General features: G+C 33.5%; 2 protein-coding genes across 4 annotated transcripts in view; one reads left to right on the top strand and one right to left on the bottom strand.

The window, feature by feature from the left end:
* Positions 1 to 6,914: 6,914 nt before the first annotated feature.
* Positions 6,915 to 17,472, top strand: LOC149412095 (DNA mismatch repair protein Mlh3-like). Its single transcript, XM_089646298.1, has 8 exons — positions 6,915 to 7,168; positions 10,176 to 10,300; positions 11,597 to 11,724; positions 12,582 to 12,734; positions 13,536 to 13,665; positions 14,107 to 14,312; positions 14,660 to 14,779; positions 17,061 to 17,472. The coding sequence occupies exons 1-8, from the start codon at positions 6,915 to 6,917 to the stop codon at positions 17,292 to 17,294; spliced, it is 1,350 nt and encodes a 449-aa protein (XP_089502424.1). The 3' UTR covers positions 17,295 to 17,472.
* Positions 17,473 to 17,586: 114 nt separating this feature from the next.
* The window catches only part of LOC149412096 (ADP-ribosylarginine hydrolase CG2909-like), a 63,822-nt gene continuing 55,395 nt past the window's right edge, over positions 17,587 to 26,013 (bottom strand). For all 3 annotated transcript variants that reach the window (XM_089646412.1, XM_089646411.1, XM_089646413.1), the window contains 5 exons: positions 25,050 to 25,287; positions 22,282 to 22,419; positions 20,429 to 20,479; positions 20,228 to 20,354; positions 17,587 to 19,473 (listed from right to left, as the gene is read on the bottom strand). In XM_089646412.1, the coding sequence (XP_089502538.1) occupies positions 19,299 to 19,473; positions 20,228 to 20,354; positions 20,429 to 20,479; positions 22,282 to 22,419; positions 25,050 to 25,287 (729 nt within the window). In that variant the 3' untranslated portion in view covers positions 17,587 to 19,298. The remainder of the gene's footprint in view (positions 19,474 to 20,227; positions 20,355 to 20,428; positions 20,480 to 22,281; positions 22,420 to 25,049; positions 25,288 to 26,013) is intronic.

Genomic DNA, 26,013 nt, shown 5'->3' on the forward strand with positions numbered 1-26,013 from the left:
CAAACCGTTTTGTCATTATAATATTTTAAGAAGCTTGTTTGAAAGTAAACCATTTTAGATCTATGCACTATTTTAAGTGATTTGTTGTTTCGGTATTTTATTGTTGATAAGTGCACATAATAAAACAAGTGAGAATTTCCACAAAAGATTTTTTAGAACTTCGCCATAACATAAGTCTGCAATATTTTAATGTGATGAAAGGGTAATCCCACGCTGTCTTAGGTATTTTTGGCTTCTTTCACATAACTTTATTTAAATAATAAGTTACAATCATACAACATAATACGACTGTTTAGCCAGACCAGGGCACGGCGGTTGGTGGATAATGAAAGCGCTTCATTGGGTAGGGGAAAATATTTATATTCCCCCCCCCCTCCGAACTAAAACTGGTAAATAACAATAAAACTCTACAACTTTAGTTGAATTTGTTATAAAAATAAAGCAAACACATGAATTAATCATTACTTTCCTTAGGTTTTTGTAATTTCTCGCTGCGCCGCGAACCGCTGCGCGTTCGAGCCGCTGCCGCGCGCCGTGCTCCTTATTCAGCCTACGTGCCTTATTATAAATTAAAACCCATCACCATATACATTATTTTATAGCTAAAAATATTGTCTACAAGTTTTGTTGATTTATTTTTTTTCGTTAACAGGCTCAGAAAAAAGTTATGTGCAAATATATTATGAAATACTATTTTAAAAACTGATATTTTTCCTTTACTAATAAATTGTAGAGATTGTATAGCTTTTCTCGCAAAAATGAAAGAATACAATTTTATAGAACAACTAATTAAAAACTAAACAAAAAATAAATAATCTGATTTAATAAAACCATTAAGGAGATATTAGCGTATTCCGAAAGGCTTTGAAAAATATATTCAAGAGGGGGTGGGGAAGGAAGCACACGGGGGAAAGTCGGGGACTTTTGTAAAAATACATGTTTAAAGGTCTTCTAACATCTGTGAAAAATTCAGCTTCCGGGGAATTAGTTCCGACACAAAACCTTCATTGACTGGGCTAATGACTATAATTATGTTGACTGTGTTATATCTATCTGTCTTTGTATTCTTAGTCACTTGAAATGTTATTCTTCTGTGTCTATTTTCTATATTGTGGCTACTTATTATCTACATGTATGCTTTTGTTTTATAATTAATATTGTTAACATGACCTGCCGACAAGCCCTTTTTTGGGGCTTTTACACTTTTTTAGCGGGTGTTTATACCGAAGAACAATTTTATTAATCTATTCATTTATTCATGTTCTGTTATGCGTTAATATATTATGGCAAAGATTACAAATCTGAGGTGTAAGTATAAAAAGGTCATGGAGGCAGTTTCACTATTTTGTGACATGCGTCAAAAGATAGTTGTTAAATTGGTCTATAAGTAACATTGAAAATGACGATGGTCAAAGCAATTGAGTCGATCTGTTGATTGGCGCATTCTAATATTCAGAAGTCCTCGCTTTTGGAGCATAAAAAGTTCATGGGATCTCCCTCGAGTATACTTGTTATGCATGTATAAGTTAACCTCTTTCAACACAGGTGGACATAGTTCCAAAGATTAACTTTTAAAAATGTTTGCCCTCAAAATATTTATCCAATTTATTAGGTGTTGAAATCGAGAATCCTGTTAAGAAGGGGATATAGGAATGGATAGTTTATATATTCTCTCATGTACAGGCAACATAAAAATCCCTTTTGTACATTTCTATTTCTAGGATATGGTTTTGTTCAGAAGCAATATTCCAGGATACTGCGAACAAGTGCTTCATCTGTTCTCCGTATTGCGATACTTGATGATATCTATGAATAAATATTACCGACAGTTGGGAGTTCCCGTGGCACCTGAAGTATGGATTGACAGAAATGTTAACAAAATTTTCTCTGCCAGGGTTTACAAATAAAATTTTTTGCACTCATTTAGATTTTTTTATTTTAAAATCCAGGTAAATAAAAATACGGTCCACCGTATGAAATGAGCCAGTGACCCTCACGAAATTAGCTTCGCAGACCGCAGATTGTGCGTCACTGCCATAGGTAAGTGCATAAAATTAAGTGAAGCTTTCTAAAAGAATATTACAAGTTTTCATAATAATTTTGAGTTTTGAATCCCTTTTCAACTAACTACCAATCAATTTATGTTTTTAAATAAAAGAATAAAAGTGTATTCTTGAAAACAATTGAAAAAATAATACTTAATCACTTTGTTTTGAGAGAAAATGTCAAATAATGTGCACCCAGGGAAGTATTATTAAATTGCCATCAGATATTCGATCAACCATACGGTCAAATATTAATATCAATGGATATTCACAATGCGTATTGGAACTGGTAAAAAATATTCATTCCCTAATCAAAACCCAAGCGTATCCGATTTCAGCAAAGAAGAAGATCAGTGACTTTGATGGAAGCACCCCATTGAATATAGATTTAGTCATTGGAGCACCCTCCCCAAAGACTCCATTGAAATTCTTGGAGTATCGGCTCAAGTATCGGGGCTCCATAGAAACGCAAGTAAATCTGGCTTCCAAGAAACTGTGTGTCTTGTATAGGACTAGCAGATTCTTCAATGAAAACCAGCTACTACACATATCAAGTAGTCCAACATTTGAATATGGGCTGGAGTCTCAAAATACCTGATGTACCTCCTTGATTCGGTGCAAAAGACGGCGGTCCGTCTGATTGACAATCAGACCGATTGCCATCTCTAATGCACCGACGTAAAGCAGTCATTAAGTCTGTTCTACATGATTTCAATGGAGCTTGCTCTAAGTAGCCAAGAGTATCGATCCCCTGTGCAACAATGCGCATGAGCAAGCTCTACGAACACGAGCGGAACACACATTCACAATTGATGTTGGCTTTGTGGGAATGCGTCTAATTTTTTGGACTCATTTTTGTGTAAGTCGCCTTGCATGTAGAACGAGCTACCGGCATCTGATTTTCCTCCTTCACACAATCAATCAAAACTCCTTCACACAATGGCCTCAAAATGCTGGCCAACCAGGGAGTGATATGAATAGTTCTCCTGTCAACACTGAACAGGGACGCTCTTGTGAGGTTTAAAATTAAAAAAAAAATTAAAATAGTAGTCTTATTTAACCTTTTGAACGCGTTAATTTGCTCCGTTTTATCTATACCTGTACGCGGTACATATTTTCAAATACCTATGCATGCAATTAAATGTCAAATTATAGCATTCTGGCATGATTTATTGGACTATATAGACAGAACAGATTACTCTCCACAATATGAAAACAAATCCTCGTGTGTCAACACTCTTAGATGTTTATATGAACAAAAACATAAAATTTCATACAAAGACGTACCGTATCTTTTGAATGTGGTCCCGCCATTCACTCGGCGTCATAAATAAACCACTCTCGGTGTGTGTGTACTTAGGCCACTGTGTTTATAGACACAAGTGGGACACCATGATCACTTATCATTCTTAGTTATGAAAAGTTGTGAATGACAAACTAGTACTAACGCCATCCGTTGACAAAAATGTAAACTAAAGGACTAAAAGGTGCGAAGAGGCGCACTTGGTTATCGATCTTTTTTTATAAAATACAATTTTATTTTTTAGAAATTCTTGTAGATGTCAGCATCGTGATAGTTCTACAAATGTCCAAGTGAGCAAGAAATACATTTATGACGAAAGAGAGCGGGAATATCGGCCGTCAAAGTTGCCGTATCAATGTTGATACAGCCGCGTGTGAGTATAGACTTTTTGCCGTAACAACAGTTGATACGGCCGCGTGCAAAGTGTTAACCACATATCGCAGCGAGAGTTGTTGCGAACACATTATGCAGAAACGCAGATACACAGCACATTTCTAACATATTATTCGACTTCAGTCGGCTTATAATAATGGTAGTAGGTGGAATTCAAATAGGGTTTGTAACCTGGATTATTTGTAACTGTTTGTGAAAAATGAAAAACAATAAAATTGATTGTGTTGTTTATAGATTTACAATAGCTTGGATGCTGATGCCACATCAATAGCAATACGATTAGATTTAAAGAAACACAAAATACAAGTTGTCGACAATGGGTCGGGGATATTACCAAGCGATATGCGGACAGTCGGTAAGCGATACATGACCAGCAAATGCAAATCTCTCTATGATCTGCAACACAACCTGAACAAATTTGGATACAGAGGAGAAGCGTTAGCCAGTGTGATAAATATGTCCAATTCTGTGTCGGTTACAAGCCGCCATTATGAACACGATAAGACGTACGAGAAATCTTTTAAGAAAGGAATAGGAGATGACAATATCCAGTTGGTGAAAATGAGACCTACCCACGGAACCACAGTATGTCGAAATTTTCATTTATTTAATAGATTATTCCAGTTTTTTTTGTTGTACTTTGGTATTCACCAAACTAGGATATTGAGGTGGTATTTCACCACCTGTGAGTAACACTACCCATCAAGTAAATGCTTGTTTTTATCAATCCTATGTTTAAAGTAACTCTAGAAGTTACTTTAGTTTACTTAAATGTGGCGGAATGGCCCCTACTACTTTTTAAGGCGAAGCTTAATGCCAAATCACTATTTTGATTAATCTTTATAATGGGTTGGTGTACATTATGAATACCAAAAAATATGCTTTAGATAAATTGAAGGTTTTCCTATCGCTTCGCTTGAGTAGAAAACAAATAAAAAAATAAATTACTCAATAAAAAATATAAATGCAAACTACTAAAAAATATATTTTTTCAATAGAAATGTATGAACGCATAAAGGAAACAACTTTAAAAAAAATACAGTCTTATAGCGAAGATTATCTAGACAGTTTCACTTGATTAACTTTTTTGCTTTCTTATAAAATTATTTACAAAATAAATAAAAACCAGTTTTTTGCTTTAATCGAACGTTTCTAGACTCCGTTTGTCAAGCGATTTTAATGCCTATTACCTACGATATAAGCAGAGATGTGCAAAATGGGTACCCAAAACCATTTGAAATGCAAAATGGAAATGGGTCAAAACTTTTCCATTTGAAAATGCAAAATGCAAAATGGTTTTTAGAAAAGCATTTCAAATGCAAAATGCAAAATACCTATTTTCAAAATGCATTGAAAATGCAAAATGGTTTCTCATGTCAAACAATTAAAATAATTATAGAATTTTTAAACATTTTGTCATTTAACAATGAACATCAATGTAGAACATATTACATGATGTTAAATCCAAAAACACCACGACTATAGATTATGAAACCACAAAAAATTTGCGCGGGACTAATGTTGCCAACGTAAAAACATAGAAACTGCTATCTAACATTTAATATTACAGCGTCATGGCCATGTTCAGTATTTGAATCAGTATTTTTTGTAATGGTATCACTCAATTGCTAGGGCTCCTACCAGGGAGCAACTTGACAAATGGAAATTATCTCTCATAGTGAGGTTGAGGACCGACTGATATTTGGGGCTTATGAAAAAAAGATGAGTGGAGAAAGTAGGAAGAATGTTGCAAAAAGCATTTAAAATGGATAATGCATTGAGAAAAGCATTTAAAATGCAAAATGTTTTTTAGAAAAGCATTTAAAATGCAAAATGGAAAATACCCATTTTGCATTTTGCATTTCCATTTGAAATGGATTTATTTGAAATAAAGCACATCTCTGGATATAAGGTATACCAAGAATATACACATTTTACGCTTGTAGCTTCCTCTTAAGAAACAAATATGGTAATATGACACAAGAGTCTGTGCCAGTAAGACATCCTCAATTGGATTATTTTATGAAGGGAGGGGGTTAGGGAAGAGGAAGGTTGGTAAGTAGGCACTTATCTTGGTATTCACCAAACACAGCAAAAGCCATTGAAAGCAATTTTTAGATTCTGAATGGTTGTCTTCCACTAACAGGAATCATTATTCTGAGGGTTTAGAAGACCAAAGGTCTTATTGGCTAAATTAGTTACCTGACTTATGATCACACTTTTTGGCATTACCTGTTCAGTAAATGTAGCCGTGTAGGTACCTATCATAAATGAACCACTCACTAGATCAATATCTTCGGGTTTTTCGTACTGAGCCCATGGGTCCTAAAGTTTGCCATAGATAAAAGTCTGTTCCTGAAAAATATACATCACTACACGACATACTCACCATCGACTAGGATAGAAACTATAAAAAAGGCGTAACCATAGACAATATAATTCTCATTCGGAGCCAACCCCATTCACTAGCCTAAAATCGGCCAATGACAACGGCCTATAAACATGCATGAAGTGCGCACTGGTTTGTGGAAAATATACGTCACACGTCAGCCATAGAGATTACGGTGTCTTTTTTTCTGACCCACTTTTTTCTCGGAGTTATACCCCCCTGGTACCTATCTAACTACATTAATGTTTGACAAATGCGTCGGGTGGGACTCAGGATCAGTGGCGGCTTGTGACTTTTGGGTATACTGGAATGCTAGTGTTGTAGCTGAAAACGTATATTTTTTTTTTCAAAAATTCGGTTTTTTGTATGAAGATTTTCAGGAAAACCGTGCGGTCAAACTGAAATTTCCTGAAAATCTTTATACAAAAATCGAAAATTATCTAAAAAAAAATCATTTTGGACTAAGCAACATCAGTAATGTCGAATTTTTAAAACTTAGCGCTTTATCACAATCAAAAGTCATGAGCCGCCAATACTCAGGATGTATTAAATTCCTCTGTTATCTAAGTCATTCACCGTTACCTTTCATTTGCCGCTTTCAATAATTGTAGTAGGAGTTTTTCAAATATTGTCAGGTTATTCGTAACCAGAGAATATTTGTATTGTTTGTGAATTCTTTAAAAACAAAATAAAAAATGGAAACAAAACTATTTTTCATTTTCAGATTACAATAACCAATTTCATGTACAATTTGGGCGTAAGACAAAAGCGAGTGGATCCCATTATGGATATGGAAGAAATCAGAGTGTCAGTTGAGACTATCGCGCTGATCAACTTCCACATATCGTTCAGTATCAGAGACGACAGTGATGGTAGACTCGTCCTCAAAACCCATAAAAGTAAAACTATTCGAGAGGCATTCTTCTTCTTGATGGATGAAAGAGTCGGTGACACATTACAGCCCATTGAGATCAAGATGGATAGCTACAAGATGGATGGATACATTGCCAAAGGAACACACAACAATACAATGTTGCAGTATGTCTATGTAAACAAGAGGCCGATTAAACATTCAGAAATACAGAAGTGTGTAAATTATCATTTACAGAAACAGAGCTTTTTGTTCAGGGAACATAAAACAAGATTTGATAAAATGCATACTAAATCCAATTTTCCCGTAAGTACAAAAAAAGAACGAAATTTTATTTTGGTAAGATATTAAATAATGTGACTACTTCCCGGACACAGTGGGACTATGTCACTCCTAATGGGAGAATGTTGTCGCCAACAGGGCGAACCTGGAAATCTTTTTCGCTTTGGAACAAAGCGCAAACAATATACAATTTTTAATTTAGTGTTTTTATGTGTGTTAAATTTGTTGAACTCCGTATACGTAATGGAATACACTGCCGCGGTAACTAAAAACAGAGCGTTGAGACTCTCAAGGAAGACACTGTGTACAATAATCATATAATAATAAATACATAAAGAAGCTTGTCTGTGGTGGCAGGCTGTATGGGTTTGTTTTTTTTTATCTATGTAATCTAAATCTACATAAACATAATTAGTTTTATTCCGAGATTGGTGATATTTTGCACACTTGACCTTCAAAACAGGAAGAAGGTAAATGTCTACATGAGAATTCTAAAAGTCACCCCCACCCCTTTATCCCACCTCAAAGCGGGATTGTTATATTCTTGATGAAATTTTGAATACTTGACATTCAAAATAAGAGGAAAATGATTACTATCTGATATTAAAAGACTCTGTAAAACCCGGGCAACGCTGGGGACTTCAGAAAGTTAATAAATTTTAAAAAAATATATGAATAAATAGTAAAGTATACAAAATCTTTGCAGTAGAAAAAAATACTTTCAGGATAAATTTTCGTTTGAATTTCATGTATGTAGTTTTCGAGGTCACAACTTTACAATAAAACTTTACTTTAAATAATTTACAGCTCGATATTGTAATATTATATTTAGTCATTATGGTTTCAGAATGATCAGTGGCCTGATTTTAAATCAAACAGTGGGAAAAAGTTTCCTGTGTTTGTAATAAACATCTCTTGTCCTTACACATTGTACGATACAACATTTCTACCAGACAAATCATTGGTACAATTTAAAAATTGGATAAATGTTCAAGAGTTGATTCGCGCATTTGTCGGAGAATTTGTGAAGAAAGAATTTGCAAATACAGTAATTGGAGAAATGGTAGAAGAAAATGAAGAAGTTAGCGAATCAAATGAGATAGGAAAAATAACTGTAGAAAAAAAGGAAGGTGATTTGTTGAAGACTGTTTTGTGGAAAAGTGCTGCTGATTTTGGTGCATCGCAGTTGCAAAATGCGATAAAAGGTAGGTGAAAAAAAATAATAGCCATTACCGAACGCCTGGCAGGTGTAAAACATCGTAATTGATTATTATTGAAGGAACTGAAAATTAAAGTAAACAAGTCATTATAAATAATTATTTTATTATTATTAAAATATACACAAAGAATTACATATTAAAAGTTCGTCTATTTAGGATAAATCCATTGACAATTTTAGTGAGAATAGAAGCAAATGTACCGCACAGAGTTTTGGCGACCGGGCGTAAAGAGCCGACGAATCACGAGGCTCCATGCAAGAGCGTCGTCCCGACTTGCTACGCAAGAGTCGGTTTTACCCCCCTAGGCGCACCAAAAGATGTTTCACATCAAAACCTACTTTCAAATATTTTAAGAATTATTTATTGAGTTATTATTCTATCTTAATTTATAATAAAGAGAACCTAACTGTTTGCATCTGGTGACTAAAATAGCTTAAGCTCTTTCTAATTTAACCAGGGCGATACAAACAGTAACTTCCGCTATTGAATCACTTAAAATGTTATTTTTCGTTGTAGGTATACCAGCTAAACGCAAGAGTAAGCGTACTGAAAGAAACAGGAAAATTAAGAAACCAAAAGATTATATTGAAAAAAAATGTGACCCGGTATCAGAGTTTTTCACACCAAAACAAAACGTTAGTTTTGTTAGTAAAAAGATTAAAAAGACAAAAAAATTTAAGAAATGTAATAAAAACTCATGTTTAATCTTAAGCAATGCAAAAGATATACAAAATAATATGCGTGAAACTCCGCTGGTTTTGTCGCAACTCTCAGCTGGTTTCAAAAAGCCGATGGTTAAACAAAATTTAAATAAACGTGACACAGCTAAAACTTTCTTGAATGACTTTGGCGTTAATTCGACACTATTATTGAAAGCAATCAAAAAATCAAGCCACAATGTAAAAGTAAGTGGACTCATAGACAATAACAAAATGATTACTGAGTCACATACTAGCAGTACACAATCAAGCATAGTTCATATGAAATATAACCATAACATTAATACTCATATTGTAAAAGACCAATCAAGATGTAATAAAACCATCCAGGAAATCAAACATTGGTTAAAAAATAAATATATCAATAAACCTCGAATTGGAATCAAACGCACAATTAAAACAACAAAACATAACTACACTTTAAAGAATGTTTTAGATGAAGCAGATAATAAATTGAATTCATCAAAAACTTACAATGTTACACATTGCAAAAATCTGAAAGAGTATACAATCAAAATACCGAGGAAACTGTTATCGAAATCAAATTATAATTACACTAACAAAAAGCATGTTACTTTGCCTAAACGTACATTTAAAACTACACATGACATGATTAAAACTATAATAAAACCTTATACTGAAAACCATGTTAAAGAAATAATTTCGCTTGAAGTTCCTTCAATTGATTGGAATGAATTTAAGTGTAAAAATAAGTCAAAAGTTAACGATAATATGTTTTCGATGAAGCCATATTCTTTGAAAAACTTTGGAGTGCAAACAGACTTGTGTTTTAAGGATTTAGAAATTTTAATGCAAAATTTACAAAAAAAGTATCAAGAAATTGAAAATTACGAACGAGATCGAAAAGAAATTCAAAACTCCAAACAAGATTGTACAAGGAATGAAATTCAAAATTTCACAGATTGTTATCTAAATGAAGTTCATGATTCCAGACATGACTATACTCCAAAAGAAATTCCAAATTCCACACAAGATTTTACTTGCAATGAAAAGCAGAGTTGCAAACAAGATTGTGGTCAAGAAACTCGGAAAGAAAACCAAGAAATTGATCCGAGGAGTTTGTCAAACATTATCTTCAACAATTATATTTCCCCAATAAGTGAAATAAACGATTCTTCATTAGACCAAAAGAATTGCAAAAAAAAGGACAATTATTGTTCATTATCACGTATTAAAGAATTCAATGAAACCTATATCATGAATGACAAGATAAATCGTGTACAGAATTTGGAAAAACCTCAAATTTTTGATACGGCTTCAGTCACATTTAATATTTCCGAGTTGGATAAAAGTCTGTCGATTGATATTGATTCTTACAGCAATCGTTTAAAAAAACGCATATGTGAGGATTTATGTGTTAATCAAATAATTATTAAACAAACACAAAGCATTATTTGCACATCGGACATAGAGAAAAATGTTACATCCATTTCAGAGAATATGTGCAATTTTTCAATGGATTTAGAAAATTTGAAAGCGAATGGAAAACAAAATTGTACAATGGATGTGGTTAAAGAATTTGAAATTTTACAAAAAAATTTAAATTTAGAAAATCAAAATAATAATTGTGTCAATGAATCAACTCACCAAATAAGAAATAATTTTTCACCGTTTAAAGAAATATGCAAACATAATGAGAGTATGAATGAATTTACCCAAAACGAAATAAAACCCATGGAAAATACTCAAACGTCAAACATGGAAGCAAATGAAAAAATTGTAGAAAAATCTCATGAAAATTTTAGTGTTATCAGTGCCAGTTTTCAAAATTGTCTTGATAAAGAGTTCAAGTCTGAAGAAAATCAAGAATTAATTTGCACAACAAAAAGCATGTCAATTCTAAAAACACCAAATTCTTATTATGTAGAAAATGTAAGCAATAGGCATATTTCTAATAATGATGACGATAATTATTTAGAATCTTTGAAATTAATAAAAGATGACTTTATGAAAATATCAGACGAAGACGAAAGTCCAATTATTTTGTCTCGTAATAAATTGGCTGATCAAATTGAAGCTGGAATAAGTTGTACGACGCCAGTTGTGAAAAAGAATAATGAATGGAATATGAATACAGATTCTTTTGGAAAGATTTTTTATATAAATAACAGAACCGGGATGACAGTTTATGAAAAGCCTAATATTGATGAAAATACTCCTTGTTCATATACAATTAGCAAAAGACCAGGATTTTTACCAAAAGGTAACCTATCAAATAAATTAAAAATCTGGCTATTGTTTACCTATTTCATCTCTCATTGATGCTACATATTTGAATCAACCAAATACATTATCATAAATAATGTTATGATAATAATGTACTAAGAATCAATGTTTATTATTTTTGATACAGGAATGTCACCAATACTGAAGCTCGAAAAGACCTCATTGGAAAAGCCTGCCAACTCCATAAATACAAAAGTCAACGCAACATCTGACCCTCTGTCTATAGTGAAATGGGGTGATCTGTATTACAATGAGGTAGGTACCCTGTTCAGATGCGGGGATTTCAGTAATGCAAAAAAAAACTTCACATTATAATGCGCCAGCTTCCGATCCTAGCCATTCTATTTTCTTGTCCTCATGCCTTCCTGTTCTGTTCACGCAGTAGTCCATCTCTTCCTAAGTTTTCCTCCGCGTTACTTCCAATGGATCATCCACACTGCCATGCTTTTCAGCGTCTCATCATTTGGCATTTTATTCTCACAACCAGTCCATCGTAATATTTCAGAACCTTATGCCAGTTTCATACTCAATTCATTGTTAATTTGTATTTTTATTATTAATTTTACTTCTGTATGATCGATTTTCTATCATAAGTCAAAAAATTGTCAGGCAACACGTCTCCGGTAATAAGTAGGTTGTTTCTAAACCAAATAAGAACCCTGTTGAGTACTTACAAGTTCGTCTACAGTTAGCATTAACACATATATTTAAATTTGATATTTTACGAGAACGTAGATGGAACGTAGTAGTGAACACGTTAGCCCAATGCGAGCTGTTGAATCAATGACAATCTGGATCGGATAAATTGATTTCAGCTGGCTTACCCGTCGCGGTGCTGAAGGTACAAGGCTTTTGACAGCTATTGGTGAATGTGCCGTCAGTAGTGTCGTGAGCATGTTGCAGCGTTTGCTTGCCACCGTAATTTATTTTGTATTTATGAGTAGTTTGCTTCTTTTTTTCAGTATTTCGATCCCAGTGGTCTCTTGCACGTACAGAAGCATCTGCTTTCAGCTATTAGGCGAAGCTTTAATTCATAATTTTAGTCTGGTTTAGAGTATTATTTGTATACATAATTTTTTGTATGAACATTACACAGTTTGTACATTTCCCAGGCCTTGTATGATGACTTTGCAACTGAACTTAGGAAGAACAGGGATGCTTTGGAAATCGGAAGAGATCCTGGATACCAAAAACTAATGAATATTAAGAATTACTGCAAACTTAATCCGCTGGTTTTTGATAAGTCGCTTCTGAATTCAGTGAAGGTATTTATTTATCTTAACATTATATTATTTACAATCCTTGAGCAATACCATTAATTGTTTAGAGAACCTTCATGACAAGGTACATAACTGGGACAGCTCAGCTGAGCAATAGATGAAGTAAGGATGGACGATAGCCGAACATAAAAGAGACTTCTCTTCAATAAACCTGCGGCACGAAAGAGTGTTGGGAGGCCTAAACTGGTGACTGGATGATGTTGAAATAAACGTAGCAGTTAAGGGTCCCGACGATGAATGTTTATTGAAGTGCGATTGACGGAACTTCAGTCGGTCCATCAATAATTTAGCACCAGTTACTTTGTGGACATCTGCGGAAACAGTATGTTAATTGTACGAATACAGTGATAATTTGGACAATCGATAACTCTAGACAATTGTCATATAAGTCAAATTTGATCTACGATGAAATTGAGTTCGGAAGGGCTCGATTGATCCGAACAATTGTCGATCGCACGTCGAATCGATCATTTCACTATGACACTTGCCTGTGTGGTCAAACAAATTAATGATGCTTGTCTACGCACTCAAATCAAAAAACATATCACTCTCCCTTTAATGGGAAGTCGAAAACGCCAATCGCTTCAATTGACTCTGTAAACAATCAATTAGCAATAATTTACTGACAATATTTAGCAATAATTTACGAACGTAAATTGACATTTGATATTGATCGTCTCCGGGGCTCTTAAGGTATAAGAAACTGAAGGGAGATAGGAGTCCAGCAAGAGGGGAGGCGATGAATTGATAATAATGAAAAGTCAATATTTTTTCAATTGTTTACAGGTAATCAATCAAGTGGATAAGAAATTTATAGCAACAATTGTACAAGATACAAAGGGAAAGTGTAAATTTCTCACTTTATTTGACCAACACGCTGTTCATGAGAGAATAAGGCTGGAATATCTTCTAAATGGTACCTAATCAGTTCAATAATCAGTCACAAAATCAAAAATGCTTAACAATTAAAAATTTGTTACCGATAAAATCAGCAAAAAAAAATCTGTGTGATACAATTAAATTTTCACACCTTTTTCTGTCTAGGTCTAAGGACGATTTGTTTCACAGAATTTTGACAATTGATCAAATTTAAGTTAAAATTGAAGTTCTGTTATTATCTAAGGACCTACTGTGAAATAATAACAGAACTTTCTTAGAACTTCAGTTTTAACTTTGAAAATTTTCTGAAACAACCCGCCTTGTAAATACAATTATTTTTTAGCTAGCAATGCGATTTCCATTATGTGCTATGAAGCTTTAAAATATAAATTATTACAAAATAAGAGAAAAAGGCATTTTATTTAGTCCTTGTTGAACAGTAAAAAAATGCTAATTCACTAATTATTTGTGATTTTAGAATTCCAGGAAGGAAACAAATGGAAATCTGTATCGATCAGGATACCACTAATTTTAGATTTACAACAATACGATATTGTCACCTTGCTGAGTTACAAGGAAAGCTTTGAGAACTTAGGGCTAACATTTCAAAAAAGTAAAATGGACGAAAGTAAAATTGAAGTCACGTCGATTCCTTTGTGTTTCCAATACAAAGAGTTGAATGAGGTTAGTTTGGTATACGCATTCATAAGCATAAATACATTGATTACGCAGAGTTTATCAAAATCAGATGTGGACAGAAATTTTCCTCTTACGTCATATTACTGTCAAGTGTGCAAAATTTCATCAAAAAGTATCAAAATTATTTTTTAAGGAGATGGGGGTAGTATTTCGAAAACTCATGTATACAGTGCCTTGCTTCTTGTTTTGGAGGTCAAGTGTTCGAAATTTCATCAATATTGGAATAAAGCTGCAGATTTGTATGACAAACAAACCACATACACTTTTCTTTATATATAGGTATCTATTGTTATTTTGAAGAACTGTTATGAAAGATTCTCAAACTGTTTTAGGATGACAGTCTACTGCAACTTGTAGACCAGCTGATAGCCGAAGAGATGGATGTATTCAAGGCAACGAGGAGAAACACCAGCAGCATTCCTGCGGCCATGATGAAAGTAATTAGTTCTAAAGTAAGAAAATGTATACTACCAACATACTTAATGCAAAAATAGTACTCGCACAGATGCATTGCTTCGTACAGCATGTTCCAAAGTGTTATTCTATGTCATAAAAGAAAATTTCAATAAAAATTCAATACACTTACATAATTGACTGCGGGCAGCGAAGTTCTCTTTTAACTCGACCGTTCGGCATTTCATGTCTGCAAATTTGTTTATACGTTCCGTTTCCGGTTTCCGAAAATCTGCTGCATTCAATTTATTAATCAAGCAAGCCTTACTTTGAATAGGTGGTTGACTTTGAATGAGCTTGCCTGAAGAAAGTTTGAAAAAGAATTGTCATTGAGATAGTGACATTTCCTTGGACAAATTGTATAATGCCTTATTTGAAATTTTAAAAAAGTTACGTAAATATATGGTTTATAATTAAATAGATAGGTATTTAATTACAGAGTGGAAGATACTCTAATATCGCCCTGGTATAAGACCACCATTCAGAATTGAAACATTGCTTGAAATTTGGTGACCAGATCTGAATAGCCAGGTACTTCCCAACCTTCATCTTTCCCATCTCCTTCCCCTCCCCACTACCTTCAGCCTCACAACATGACCCAATTGGGGATGCCATAGCCTCACTGGCTCCAGACGGTTAGTAGCAGTCGGGGATTCTTGTCCGGTTTCACATAATTTTTTTTAAACCTACTAATGATTTGAGAGGAATTTTCGGTTTGGATTATTAAGAGAAAATAAGAACGATACCTTTTTGGACGCGAGGTCTTCTGTTTTATTTTTTTATTTATTCACATTTAAACCCGCTAAAGTACTTATGTAGTTTGTCAGCAGGGACATAGAGACAACATTTATACACTCATAAGATACAATTTGAACGGTATATAATAACATAAATTGGTTACATTGCAGAAAAGTTTAAATAGCAGCATAAAAGCCTTATATAATAAGCAAGTAAAAATAAATGTATGAACAAATTAGTACTATCAACAAGTACATCAATAGTTTCATAAATAGAGGTAGGTAGTCAGGTATTACAAAATAATTGTTTTTCCATTTTCTAAGAATATGAATTCCATTTCAGGGGCATCAGTATAGATCATTATTATCCAATAACCATTTCCTTAGATTATATTTAACATTAGCAGTAAACATGTTATTATTTTTAATTGTCATTGGTAATAGGTTAAAAATTTTGGGTACTATATAGTTTAAAGTTCTTTCACCATATTTTTTTTTTTTTGTATTAGGCAATTCACCCTAAAAAGAGTGCTATGTGTTCACCATATTTATTAGTACATTTTGGAACTACCAGTCCTTCATTTTGAGTGAATCTTGTGTTATGTTTATGGCAAACTCTTTCCCTACACAATGAATCAGACAATATAACATTGACGGCCGGCGTGGTCTAGTGGTATACGCTTTTGACTACAGATCCGACGGTCGCGGGTTCGAACCCGGCGTGCGCAAATAAATTTTATTTGATTAATTTGTGTTATTTCACAATTAATTAATTTAAAATAATATATAGTATATTTGGGGCACGTTCCAGAGTGGAAGATACTCTCAGTATCGCCCTGGTGTAAGACCACCATTCAGAATTGAAACGTTGCTTGAAATGGCTTTAGCCGTGTTTGGTGACCAGATCTGAATAGCCAGGTACTTCCCCACCTTCCTCTTCCCCATCTCCCTCCCCTCCCCAATACCCTCAGCCTCACAACATACCCCAATTGGGGATGCCATAGTCTCACTGGCTCCAGACGGGAGCAGTTGGGACTCTTGTGCGGTAATACTGTAAAAAAAAAAAAAAAAAATGTAGACTTATTATAAAACAATAATCCTCTGACAGGTAAAATATTCAGAGACTTGTATATTAATTTAATGTTACTTCTGTGTTGATTGTGGCATATTTATGGATTAACAATTTTATAATGGAGTTTTGTAATGTTTGTATATAGCTTATATTAGTTTTACAAGAATGTCCCCAAGAAGTAATTCCATAACGTATAGTGGATTCAGCCAGAGATAAGTAGATTAACTTTAAAGTACTTATAGGCACGAAATATTTTATTTTATAAATCCTACCCACAATAGCTCGTAGACGTTTACAAACATTAGCAATGTGTACATCCCATTTCATGTAGCAGTCAATAGTAACACCCAAATATACATAACTTTTGACAAAATCAATGGTTTCACATGAACACAGAAATACTGGTAAAACTGTTTCAACACTTCAAGCCATTAAATATTTAAACTGGTGATTGCAATATTATGATTACAGGCATGTCATGGAGCCATTAAATTTGGAATGGAGTTGACGAAACAGCAATGTGAACAAATGATAAAATGCCTGGCAAAATGTAGGGTACCATTCCAATGTGCACACGGGAGACCCGTCTTGACAATACTGGCCGATTTCAACGATACCAAATATAACGAGGTTGGAATACTTTTGGATATTATTAGGATACGTTTTTTAAGAGACAAATATATATCCAGATTACCAATGACATGACAATAGCTTTATACAATAATTCCTCCCACATCAAAGTGGGAAAAGTTGCTTGTCGGAAGCAACTTGAAAAGGGGATTGAATCTGCAATGCCTGGGTGAGAACCTGATGCATTTGTCCACTGATCCATTTGGAAGATGATCGTTTAATTTATTTTGTTTCAGGAAAAAAAACTCAATTTGAAAAATTTGAAGAGGCAAAAGAAAAACAAGGATTTGTAATAATATAAACTATTGATCATTATAAAATATAAGAACAGTATCTTTAATATGAATAACATAAAAAACATAAATAGGCTTCTCTGATTAAAACAATTGCATGCAGGTTCTTATTGTTGTAATAATAATAGAAAATAGAATTCATTTTACTTTTGATCAATTTAACATGTATGAGAATTTTGTCAAAGTTTGTACATTGCGTTTTCATGTCCCACGATATTGATTGATTTTTACATAGTTATGTATTATAGAATATTGGAGAGGTATATATTTTGTCAGACAACTGTCGGACCTGAATTATTTTTAATTAATTATTTAGATCAAATGGTAGTGTGTTTTTACCATTTACCATTTCCCACCTCTAATTCAATTAAAAAAAGCGGGATTTAATTTTGTGGTGTCTTAAATAGATTACATTGTATATTTTTGTAGTGTCTTAAATAGCTTACATTGTATATTTTTGTGGTGTCTTAAATAGCTTACATTGTATATTTTTGTGGTGTCTTAAATAGATTATATTGTATATTTTTGTGGTGTTTTAACCGTTTGGGTGCCAATCGTCGATTTTCGTCGATTCGTGTTTTAGCGAAGATTGCCGATCGTCGATTTCCGTCGATTGCGTCAGTCGTGTTCTGATTTGCGCGTACGTCTGTACGTAAAATTCTCATTTTTTCGAAACGCCTGGACTTCGGGATCCTCCTCCGCGTGATTCTAAACCAATATTCTTTAATAAAACACCGAAAAAATCATTGAAATCCTTGAAAATTCAAAGAATTTATGGGGTTTTAAAAAAATATATAGTTTCATAAAAAATAATGTTTTTTTGGTGGCATTTTACAAGCAACTGTATGAATTTTTTTGGCACTCAAACGGTTAAATAGCTTACAGAAAATTTGGACCAAAATAGAAAAAAACCATGTTTAACATTTCTGATATATACTCCCGTTACTTCCAATCCAACACTATATTGGTTAAAACTTATAAATGAAACGTGAAAGTAACAGAATGGAATGCATAAACGATGTACAAACTTTGGCGAAAATGTCGTGCAGATAAAATATTTTTGTTTATTTCGACGGTCCCGAAGAACAATGTCGGATATGTAAGTGTGCAGTTTTGCAATAAAGCTGTTTAAAGTTTTGTTTATGGAATTTTTACTGTTTTGAGATTAAGAAATATAGTGTTGTTCTATATCTTGCGTTAATCCCTATTAGAATTTATTTAATTCGAGAAATATATGATCGAAAACGGTAAAAATACAGAAACTAAACTTTAAACAGCTCTGACTACAAATTTGCTCGATTGCAAACTATAAACTTGCACATCCAACATTGTTCTTCGGGACCGTCAATTTATTTGTTCAAATACCATTAGCATGAAAATAAAAATATATGAAACCATCACTTATTTATTATTATTTATGTAACCAGAAATAAAATGTTTTTATAAACTTAACACAATTTAATCGAATTTTTAATATTAATGTTTTCCTGTGCCAATCACTTGATATGTACTAACAATGTAGAACATAATAATATTATATAAACTTTACGACAATGTATGCATAAAACCATGAGGTGATTTCTCACCAAAACGGCGCTAAGTAAATTAGATAATATTTACTATTTTCTGCTCCCTTTTTAGTACACAAGCGTAAATAAAATAAATAGATCACTTATTTAAATTTAAAACAACTCAATTACTGTTTAAACTTATTGTCGAATCAGATTCGCGTGCACCAGCAGAATGCTGCCTGCTCATTAAAAAAATGAATAATAATGTTTTATTATTATTGTTTCTGTAAAAGTTTGACGTAATCTTTGATGTGATGCACCCCATGCTTGCCCGCTACGTGAAGGTTTTGTGAGCAGACAAACTCCTTGTTAATGTGAGCGTTGTGCAGCTCGGAGACTTGCGACGATGCGGCTGCCGCCGGATCTCCAGAGCCGGATAGACCGCCATCCCTGAAGATGTAATTTGATTGTTATGTGAGCATTGAACCTGGTGACAAAATCTCAATTTTCTCTCAGAAGGGTTATTCTGTATCTTTTACGTTAACCACTTAATTGCTAGGGTTTTTTTATAAAAAGTGTTTAAAAAAAAGTCAGGTTAAATAAAACCCTGCATTCATATACGAAAATGTGAAAACAATATAGTAAAAACGAAATAGGCAGCTCAAAAACATGACCGATCTCTGAGGCAAACTGCGTAAATTCATCGCTAACTTTTGACGAGCCTTACTCGTGTTAGCTAAAAATAGAATGCTGCGAGTCGAAACCGGCGAGCGTCAATCGGGCTAGCAGAAATTGGAACGCATTTAGCGCACGAGCGTGACTCGTTCAAAAGCATTAACCTTTACGGAAGTAAGTTACGTAATGCTGGCCGTGCTCTGGGGAGTGAGTTTTTTTACATAAATAAAAAAAAATATTTTTTGATTGATTTTTATGATAGTATGCAAAATAAATAACAGCCGATGAGAAATTGACGTTTTATAATAAAGTGGTAAAAATATATCAAAGAGGTGGAGGCCAATGAAAGTTACGCATTTGGTGTGTAGGTAAAAAAAAAGGGGAGACGCCACTGTGCCTAGATGTGATTTATAGTATTATGGGTGAACGATGTTATACGATAATGGTTCATGACCCATCTGCCTTTTTTATTATCTTTAAGCATCTATGACACATGTAAGATTTACAGTATTGAATGGTGCAATTTTACCAAAATTCGTTTCCAGGATGAGCATTTCCATCCCATGCATAAGTTTCCACTAATAGTTTTCCTTGGTTTGAAACCCCTATCAGTTTTGATGAAGGCTCTCTATCTGATAAGTGAACTTTTATTCCACCTATAAAAAAAACATAAGTTAAAAAAGTGTAAGTTTAAGTGGTAAAGTTCACCAGAAAATAAATTGTTTCCTACCTGAGCGATGAGATTCAATGTTGATGAAAACCCCAACAAAAGGAAGGATCTCTGAAACCAAACAATTCAAAAAGTACATACCTAGTGATATTGAAGGAGATTTTTTTATGAAACTAAAGTGAACAATGTCGGTAAAACAGTTTTCTGTAAATGTATGCAAAAATTTCTTCAAAATATGCTGATACAGTTCTCTGTAAATGGTCAAAAAGAGAACTAACAATGAGCAAACATGGCGGTTGAAACTGATTCAAAATCTATCTATTCAATGTTCGAAATAGTTTGGAACACCCGCCCACAGTCCCCTCTTAGCAAGCAGTAGTCCTACAAAACGGCACACCACTACACAAGCAAGAATCTCTTTAAAATGGTGCTACTGTACCCAGGGGCGTACCATAGATTCGTGCCAAAGGCAGGAACTAAGTATACAAAATGGACGCACACATCATATTCAAAACATTGTTTTCCCTTGTCTTAACATTTTAGTTTTATGCATTCCTTTCTGTATTTTGTATATATCACTGTAAGTACAGTTTTTTTTTCTTTCTTATATTAACGAGCCTTACATTAGTAAAGAATGTAATAATGCACAAAAAAATATACATTAAAAGATCAATTAATATTATGTAAACAAAATAATGCTACTTCATAGACATATGAATATTAGTAGACCTGCCCTAAGTGATTAAAAGCGTATTATCCCCACTCCCCATACCGGTTCCATTGGAACCGGCTGTGCTCGCGTATGGCCTCAAGTGAAATTTGAAAACGTGACGTCATCATTCTTGTGCGAACTATGGTCGAGGCATCATCGGTTCATTTTACGAAATAACACGGCAAAATGTTGACTTGTACTATGAAAACTTGTAAAAATAGATGTGAAAAAGAGAATAAACCCAATTGTCGTATTACATTCCATATATAAGCATTATTTTACTTTATTTTAAGCATATTCACATCGTATAATATAGATCAGTTTTAGAAACATATACTATCACATCGAGAAACGTCTGGACGCGAAACACAAAGCTGGTTGGTTGCTGGGAAGTAAATTATGAACATTTATAAAAGTGTCTTAACTAAATACAAACGAAATATTCGACTCTGAAAATAGAACTGAATTTTTTTGCCGAATTTGGACTTCGCAAATTTGTTCATAACGTGGCGAGTAATTTGCGCTCCCATGTAAAAATGTCTATTCATTCAAAAGCAGATTTTACTTTTAAGAAGTAAATGGTGATATTATAATGCGAGATGCCTATTTACTGTCAGATTGATTTATTGACGAATCACAGTCAGCCTTACGCCCTTCGTTCTTCAACAGTTGATTTTACCCCTCGCCATTATCTTCTCGTCTATTAATTCCTATGTCTGTGTGCTACTTATAAAAAAAAAAAAAAAATTAATTAAATTTTCTGTCTTCAGTAGACACAAAAATTGTACATGTGTGCGCGATGCTCATTAAAGGAACATCTCATTCGTGTTAGGGTCTCAAAAAGCTTGCCTTTCGGTACAAATCACAATTGTAGCAATCAATGCCATCTGTTGGTACCTCTATTAATTAGTACAACTTTACACACAAAATAATTATCATACCATATTGACTTTATTTTGTGCAATCAAAAACATATGGAAAATTTATATAATGGCTTGTAATATGCATCAAACGGAGCGGTTGTTTGAAAAGGCAATCCCAACCAATATCAGCTAAAGTCAGTAACTTAGCCTAGTCCGTGGTAAGTTTTTTTGCTATCAATCAAGTCACTGTTTTTCATACTGTGCCACTGACTGTACCAACACATTTAATGAATTTCAAACGGCTTCGATGTACTTAATAATGTTTAAGTGAAAAATACCTGCGGGGATATCTCTAATATAAGCGAAATGAACATCTGAAATCTGGTACAGTTGTTGAGATAGGATTCGTATCCTTTCCAAGAATGTTTTCACAAACACTGAGTTTTGATGCATGAAAGCTTTCCAGACGCCCAAACCTAGAATATATAAAATACATTAACTTTGTACAACAGAACTCTCTATAACAACATGAATTGTACCTGCTTATATCGTTCATGCTCAGTTTTTTGTGTTATTTAGTATATACTTACAACCTTACTAGTAAAAAAATCACTTCACAGCCGTTAAAAGGTGTTTTTGTTACACATTGTACAAAGACTATACAATTTCCATTTCTAATTATTACTAATAAAAAATGTCTCTTAAGGTGATGCACTACGTCGTGTAATATTTTAAATTGAGCCGCTATCAATAACAACCCTTACGTAGATGGCGATAAGGTTTAAATTCCCGCTTAACACCATCCATCTGCTTTGATTTATGCTAGAAAAAAACATGGCCAAAAAGTGCCTTTTATTTTATTTTGTGGATATTCAGGCACAAATATTCAAATGTTTTTCGATCATTTTATAAATAACTTAATTCGCCACATTATACAATAAAACTATTACCGAAAATGGGTTCGTAAGAAGAGATTTTGAACTTTAAAGCAGTTTTCATAGGCCTTTACACTATTTTTTTCTGGGCTTATAAAAAGACTTAAAAAATACTCGATTATTTCAAAGACCAAGATGTATTCTACTCGCAGTATTTAATTAAAGCATCTGAAACATTTCTAGGCGACCAAATTTTAAAACCAAAAACACATGATTTTGCATTACTACGTATGGCATCGCCTTAACAGCGTTGTGAAAATCCGACACCATTGCATTTTGGCAGACCAAGTGCATGCGCATGCGCACTTTTACGCATGCGCCATGCATGTTAGTTTTGTGGAAAATGACAGTTTTAATTTTGTTATTTCTGATGTTTGATTAAAATCAAATTGTTGTTCATAATTTCTATTCTAATGATCAATTCACTATTATATAAGTATAATTAAATATATTTACTATCATTTGTGTTACTTTTCATCCATTAATAATGTCATATTTTGTCTGATAATAATGTCATATTATGAATATACAATTGACCCGCGGTAATCGACCCCTGTCTAATCCGGCACCCCCTATAATCCGACATACTAACATCCAAAAGTGGAAGCATAAAATATTGACAATAGAAAAAATTTAGATACTGGACCGCCTAACTTGTAATGAATCTTTTAGTAGCTTGGAAAGTGACTACGGCGTATTCCACAATTAATTTAATTTTATAATAAGCCCTATGCTATCTATTGTGTTGTTTGATTCAGTCCCATGTCATATACTATGTAAATAGATTTGATATTACCATTTTTATAGTATGTAATTTTTCAGATTACAAGGTACATACTCCTTTTCAAAAAAGTTCCTGGCTACAAGGAGTCGGTGGTAGTACTCTATAGACTGACAAATTCGATCATCCGACACCGCCTTGCAAAACGTTTGTCGGATTACCGCGGGTTAACTGTAGTTTCGTTTTATCGGAAAAGTGAGGTTATTTTGTACATATTATTTCTTAATTGACTTTTACCTATGTGAATTTAATAAAACTTCCATGAAAGTAATGTTTTTTAATGATATAAATGCCTTATGCGGTTCCATGATATTTCATAAAAACAAAAATTCAACACACATCCAAAAAGTGATATAGAGTCATTAAAAGTGATGAAACAAAAACTAGGTTTAATAGTTACCTATGTAACCTATTTAACTTAGTTTTTGTTTCATCACTTTTCATGACTTTATATCACTTTTTGGAGGTGTGTTGAATTGTTATTTTGATGACACACCCGGTGACCGCCTTATGGGTATGTAAGAAAATACAAATTCAAAAAAATTTAAGTTTATATTGTGCCAAAATGGCTCCAAAATGTCTGATTTTGTTGGTTATTCTCTGGGAACTACATATTATCATAATTTTTAATTGTATGTATGAGATAAAAAAGTGAAATGACAGTTTTCTTATCCTTAATAAAAGGACTTCCTTAAATAAGAACTTTCACAGAACTTGAATATTAACTTTGAAATTTGAAGAATTGTTCAAATTCTCCGAAACAACCCAACCCGTCCTTAAAATTCCTTGGAAAAATTCTGAAATTCATTGAGAAATTATTATTATTTCAAGTTTACACAACAGATGAACAACCCTCTTTGGCCATATCTAGATAAGCAATGTATTTGTTTTCCATGAACTATTTTATGTCAGTTTCTATTTTACGTTTCAATTAGTAAGGTTCTCACATACACAGTTGTTTATAAATTGTATTAAATTTTCACCACGTTTTTAGTAAGGCTGTTATTGTACTCCTGAACAACTTACCTATAACAAAGTATAAGTGTAAAAGCCTTCAAGGCGTGAATAAATATATAAATAAAATAATTGAAAAATAAAAACACTTCAGAATTTCTGGATTCACAGTCAAATTAATTAAATTCAATTTACATATTTTCGCATGCTGAGATTTGAACCCGCAACCTCTGGATATATAATCGAGGACCATACACCTCGACCACGGAGGACATCGAAATATATTTTTACATTAATTCCACACAGGAGGCCCTGTGCAAGGTGGAGGGTCTTTTTGAGGAGTGAACTGGGTCTCGAGACCCATGTTGTAAGAGAGGCCGGCAGAACTGAAGAATGAGTTGTAGAAAGGACGTTTATTGTAAATACCAGAATTTACCTATTCCAACAACATGTAGATATGCCATTTTTCCTTGTTTCAAAGCTCTCTGATTGGCCTCCAGTAATGCACAATCAAAAGCTATAGAGATGTGTTTTGCGTAGGTCGCATTGTCAAACAGTATATCGTTGAGAAAAACAAATCTCTTTGTGTGAAAGTCCCTGGGATTGATTTCATCAGAGTTAGAGGCTTCTTGTCGGTAAATTTGCAAAGCTTCATCGTAGGTTAATCTTGGTTCCTGTAAGCAAAAAATAATATATTTTTTATGTGAATACCGTACAAGAGTCCCAACTATCCAAGGCCAGTGGGACTATAACACCTCCAATCGGGGTATGTTGTGAGCATTGAAAAGATAATATAAAATAGAGGTGTCTTCCATGTTGTGTTGAAAGAATCCCACTGTAGTCACTGAGTATCATTTGGTTCCAATTAAAATAAACTATTTAGCACGCGCTCTATCTCACAAGATCTTAATTTATTATCCCTCTTGAACCAAAGGGGGAATACACTCCCCCCAAACAAGAGTTTTGTGCAATATTTAAGTTGTACTCTATCCACTCAATTAATACATCAAATTTAGGTAGCACTGCTAATATTTCCTTGAGCGAAAGCTACTAAAATTTGGGTAGCTGTAGTTTGGTAATTTTTATTAATCAAAATACCGAAGGATATTTTTTAAAAATTGTTCTTTGAATATAACTAGTTATTCTGGGGAAACTACTTATGGTAGATTATTTACTATTTTTATAAATATATAAACACAATATCTGGCCAGATGGTATATTATACAAAAAAAAATTCCAAAAAAATAAGTAAGTTATTACGAAAAAAGAATCATCTGGCTCACAATGTAAATTTACCAACAGCGATCAAGAAGTTAAGAGGCACGATCGCCCCGCTATATATGGGGGACCCTAGTAACCCCCTTTCAGGTGATACATTATTTTTACCTTCAGGTATCTAA

The sequence above is a fragment of the Hesperophylax consimilis genome, chromosome 24, assembly GCF_061612785.1.
Source record: "Hesperophylax consimilis isolate HC1 chromosome 24, BYU_Hcon_1.0, whole genome shotgun sequence".
Classification (NCBI taxonomy): domain Eukaryota; kingdom Metazoa; phylum Arthropoda; class Insecta; order Trichoptera; family Limnephilidae; genus Hesperophylax; species Hesperophylax consimilis.